The 5,390-nt window shown below is 33.2% G+C and overlaps 1 protein-coding gene across 8 annotated transcripts in view; it reads left to right on the top strand.

Moving 5' to 3' along the window:
- The first annotated feature begins 247 nt into the window (after positions 1-247).
- The window catches only part of LOC106467449 (isoaspartyl peptidase/L-asparaginase-like), a 25,211-nt gene continuing 20,068 nt past the window's right edge, over positions 248-5,390 (top strand). Inside the window, exons 1-2 of one of the 8 annotated variants that reach the window (XM_022395635.1) lie at positions 248-355; positions 4,269-4,488. In XM_022395635.1, the coding sequence (XP_022251343.1) occupies positions 4,302-4,488 (187 nt within the window). In that variant the 5' untranslated portion in view covers positions 248-355; positions 4,269-4,301. Of the gene's footprint in view, positions 356-383; positions 588-3,775; positions 4,489-5,390 lie in introns of those variants that run through there. The other 7 variants (XM_013927800.2, XM_022395634.1, XM_022395633.1 and 4 more) reach the window with 7 other exon arrangements.

Below are 5,390 nucleotides of genomic sequence, written 5' to 3'. Positions count from 1 at the left end.
CTCAGATTACGAGTTGAGCGCCTTAACCACCTGACCATATCCTCGGAAAGAATTTATACCGGAAATTAACAAACGAGCAGATACGTAACAGTATGTTGCTAATTAGCAAATGAAACAAGAAACGGCAAGACGCTTATTTTAGTAAAAATATGAGGGTAATAGTTTTAAAACAATCTATGATTTGCTGCCAAACAGAAATATTTATATTTATGGCAGAACTACAATGGCTATCTGCTGCGGCATTCCCTAATTTTGAGCTTCTGACCAGGGGGTCGGTAGTCACTTAGAGAAATGAAACTAGTAGAGATCCGCTATATTGATTATGCGATATAACTGTGTTTATTAACAAAGAGAAGTGAGTATAATTATCTAATTTTTATGATTTTACTGTTGCAGTGTGAATTCGTTTTGTTTTTTTCTTATTAGTTTTTACATTACTTTTGTGGGCGTGACATACCCCCGCTGGTTAGGGCTGGCGCTTCACTCACAATCTGGGAGAAGCAGGAGGAATATTTGTTTAGTTCTGTCATCGTTGGACTTGTGATCAAAGTTCGATAGGGTGTATTTAATTCATCTTGATAATGCCGGTAGGTGAAATGTTTTGGCATTAAAGATTTTTCACAGGATATTGGCTGTTTCTACCTGAATTCTTCCAAATCCATCACCGAACAAGTTCGCCTTTCATTGTTGCAGCCTTGGGACCTTACAATTATAAGTTATAAAGTGACAGTCGGCCACAATTATTCGTTAATTTAAAGCAGTGCTTCTCAACATTTTCAAATATCATTCACTCTTATAAGTCTTTCACAACTCACTTACCCCATTTCAAAAAAAGACAATAAAGTACTCGATTAAAATGCAAAATTCTTTATTATGAGATAAATACAGATCAAACTACAACTACAATAAATACAAAATAAACTTAAAGTAAACCAAAAAATAAATAACTGCAACTAGACTAAGTAATAATAACTAAGTACTTTTTTCTGTTATTCTGGTAAACAAAATAATTCCTAAGAGGTCAATACTGAACCTGACCCTCCCTTGTCTAAAACATGAACCAAATCCTGATGAAGAAGAAAGTACATCCTCACAGCTTTTCCTAGTGTTAGTTTCTGAGTAGTATGAGAGACATTTAATAATTGATGTGTAGTTTTATATAATAAGAAATAATTTCGTTAAGAGCAATAGGATGTCCTCTTTTCTAAAAGTAATACTACTAATAAGGGGAGCTCAAAACAGTACCTCAGTAATAGTATTGATTTGTAAATTGTATAGAGAAATAATTACTTCTTTTGGCATGTTCTTAAAAAGGGAGAAACAATAACATTAACAGGGAAAACCAAATCTAATAGGCTTACTCAGAGTCAGAGACAAAAAATATGGAAATCACAGATAGATGCCATGGTTTTAAGAAATTTAAATTGATATGTTAGATTGGAGATTTAAAGAACTGTTTGAAGGCTTGTGATCTGATTAATAAAGAAATTAGAAACTCCAATTGTATTATGGCTTAAAAGGAGCTAACTAATTATGATAAAACTAACAGTAACAGCAAGGATTTTTTAAATTATGTTGTGGTCAGCAAAATGTAAGGATGGTGACTGGGTTGTTAAATGATTGATGCTGAAGGCAAGGTTATTGTTGAAACTTTGAGATGGCTGAGCTTTTAAATGTTCTCTTCTGTTTTTCCAAAAGAGGATTTTACAAGAATTCCTGTCTTTGAGTATTCAATTTTAGGTGGGTCAATAGACAGTGAGCAGGTGCACGAGGTTTAGAGAATTTCTAATATTACTCCCATTTTTAAAGAGGCTGATACGTATTGCCATAGAAATTATAGACTTATTGATCTTTATCTGTAGTGGGAAAAACTTATAAGAGTGATCAAAGAAGCTTTGCAAAATCATTTAATGAAATGTGCTATCATGAAAGAGAACCAAATTAGATTCACTAAAGAGAAGTCTCGCTAATCTGTTAACAGTTTTTCAAGATGATACTGGATATTGGAAAGGGTTTGGATTTTGTGTACGTGCTGTAGAAAAGGTTAGCGAAGAATTTAGTGTATCTGGATTTTCAGAAAGCATTTGACAAGGTGCCACATAAAAGGCTTGTAAAAACAATTATCTCAATAGGTGTGGGGGATATGTTAGCTAATTGGATAGAAGAGTGGCTGGAAGGAAGAAAGTAGGGAGTTGTTATAAATGGAGTTCAGTTAAACTGGTTTAATGTCACAAGTGGGTTATCTCAGGGCTTAGTCTTAAGACCTTAGCTCTTTTTTAATTTAGATCGGTGACATAGATGAAGTTACATAAATTTGCAGATGATACTAAGATATTGGGTGTTGCTGGCTGTGAGAAGGATGCTGCTGCTTTACAAAAGGACTTAGATCATTTAGTGAGTTGGGAAATAAATGGCATGTGGGTTTTAATTATAATAAATGCAAGATAATGTATGTGGGTTATCATAATTTGAATTATAAGTATAATTTGGATGGTAATAACAGTGTTATGAAAGAAAGGGATCGTGGTTTAGTGATGAATCAATCTCTTAAGCGATCCAAACAGTGTGCTGTTGCTAATGGTAGGGCAAATAGGATTTTAGGTTGTATCTACAGAAATATAGAATACAAATCTAAAGAGGTTATAATTTCATTGTATACGTCACTGCATTTTTAGGCCATATCTAGAGTATTGTGTTCAGTCTTGGGCTCCTTACCTTAGGAAGAACACTGAATTTTTGGAAAGGGTTCAGAGGATGACTACTAGAATGGTGCCTGGGATGGAGGGGTTGTCATATGAGGAAAGGTTAAGATCTCTGAAATTGTTTTCTCTTGAAAAATGAAGGATTAGGGGGGATCTGATTGAGGTGTTTAAGATTGTTAAGGGAATTGATAGTGTTGATGCATCATCTTTTTCTTCATACTTAATGGTGAGAATGATAGAACTAGGGGACACAGATATACATTTTGACAGTGTAGGAGTCATCTTCATCTAAGACAGTTTTATATTTCTAACAGGGTCGTTGGCCTTAGCAAAGGATTGCCTTCGGATGTTGTGGAGGCAGTAAATTTAAATGAGTTTAAGAGAAAGCTTGATAACTATATGAAGGGCTGACTTTGAGGTTTATTTATTTTATTTTTATTTAATACTTTGAGTTCAGTTTAGAGGATGGAACAGCTTAGATGGACCAGCAGATCCCTTGTTGTCTCTAAACATTGTTATGTTATTATTTCATATTTGATGAAAAATAAAGATAAACTTTATTTTTGTGCCCAAAATTTTTGAGATGAAATCATACTAACTAGAAACTTATTTAGGTCTGTGAACAAAACCTAAATCCAAATTTTACAATACTACATGCTACAAAGTTCTTATGGAATTAGCAATAACACTAGCTTCAAGTACTTTATAAATTTGAAGTAATATTTTTAAACAAACTTAGCTAATAAATGAACTGTTAGTAGTATACAAGGATAATAAACGTACACAAAATGAATTATAAGAAAACTTATACCATAGTTTATTCAGCTACTACTTCTTTGACAGTTTCTCCAAAATAAAATCAGTTGATGAGTCATTGATCATAAAATGAAACAGAAGAAATTAAGAATTGCAAAACAAAATACTTTAAAGTCAGAGAAACCAAAGAAACTTGTAAAGTTGGAGGTTAATCTTTAGTTTCAGAGACTTATTTCTATTCAAATAAATAAAAAACTCACTTGCATATTTATAATTCTTGAAATTATAATAATTGTCATTATGTGCTACTTTTGTAGATTAGTCCTTCAAGGCATTCTTCACAAGTGTTACGCTGACCTAGACAGTTGCTGCTCATTTCTCCATTGTTTGTTCATCATGAAGATTCTGCCTAAATCAACTATAAAATATTTTTATATGCTTTTATTGCATCGTTGTGTATTTAACCAAAAAAATTGATTCAACTATATTTACATATTGTTTTGTATATTAAAGGAAATTATACATGTCATGTAATAACAATCTTTGAACAGCTACTTGTCATTTGTCCCAGTTTGTTTTATATTTGTTTAGTTGTGTTTTAAATGTTGCTGAAAACTCATCTGTGTTTGGGATATTTCCTGTCTGTTGATGAACTTTCAGGATACTCATTCTTGACCAAAAACTATTTGTTGTGTCTTGGAGGGTGTCTAGTCCAACTGTTTCAGAATGTCTGTATCTGTGAGACTTCGAAATTCTCCTATCAACTCTCCTAAATCTTCTCCTTGTACTTCTCCTCGATTTTTACATAAGCATCCTCGATCTCCAGCAGCCAGAAGAAGCATCATGCCTGTAGTGGTAATCCATGGTGGGGCTGCTGTAGTTTCACCTGATAAAGTACAGTTGAAATTGGAGGGAGTAAAAAGAGCAGCTAACATCGGTTATGAAGTCCTGCAGTCAAGTAATGGAACAGCATTAGATGCCGTAGAAGCAGCAGTTAAAGTTATGGAAGATGATCCTGTGTTTAATGCAGGTATATCTAGTTGATTATTATATATTTACTCTGTATAAGGAAATCAATTAACTTAGAATAGTATGGACTGTTTTAAGGAAAATTTTGTTCCTTACTCATAAATGTATTTGTCAAAACTGTACAATAATGTAAGTTATTTAAATTCGGTGTATGGTACATGTGTTATATTGGATATATATCAACCCCAAAATCATTGAGGAAGTGATGGAAAAGTATTTGTAACCATGAAGTAAACCACATTTTTCTCTGAAATATAGATTTGTAGAACCTGTCATGCAGGATATTTCTTTGGAAAGGGGGGGGGGAGTCAGGATTTTACTGGGTGACTGATGTGGCACAGAGTATTGTGGTGCTAAAGGTGCATTATGTCTATGAACATGGACTGGTGGGATTCTCCTAGTTTTTAACAGTTACTTCTATAATGGAGTATTTTAAAGTGTGCCTCACTTATTTCACACTTAAAAGGTATTATCTAGAACCAGAGTTCTCAATAGGGTCCACTTTTTTCTTCAAGAGTCCCAGTGAGATAGGTAGAATTTAATAAACTCAACAAAAGTAAAAAAGCACTTCAGTTTCAATGAAAAACTTTATTTACAATGTACACTACATATTTACCTTCTGCAAGTGGAAAAGAGCATGCTGATGTTCAATGAAAAACTTTATTTACAATGTACGCTACATGTTTACCTTCTGCAAGTGGAAAAGAGCATGCTGATGTTCAATGAAAAACTTTATTTACAATGTACACTACATATTTGCCTTCTGCAAGTGGAAAAGAGCATGCTGATGTTCAATGAAAAACTTTATTTACAATGTACACTACATATTTACCTTCTGCAAGTGGAAAAGAGCATGCTGATGTTCAATGAAAAACTTTATTTACAATGTACACTACATATTTA

This window comes from Limulus polyphemus, unplaced genomic scaffold, assembly GCF_000517525.1.
Source record: "Limulus polyphemus unplaced genomic scaffold, Limulus_polyphemus-2.1.2 Scaffold2618, whole genome shotgun sequence".
Lineage (NCBI taxonomy): Eukaryota > Metazoa > Arthropoda > Merostomata > Xiphosura > Limulidae > Limulus > Limulus polyphemus.
The sequence above is the reverse complement of the archived record's forward strand: the minus strand, read 5'-3'. Positions and strand labels throughout refer to the sequence as shown.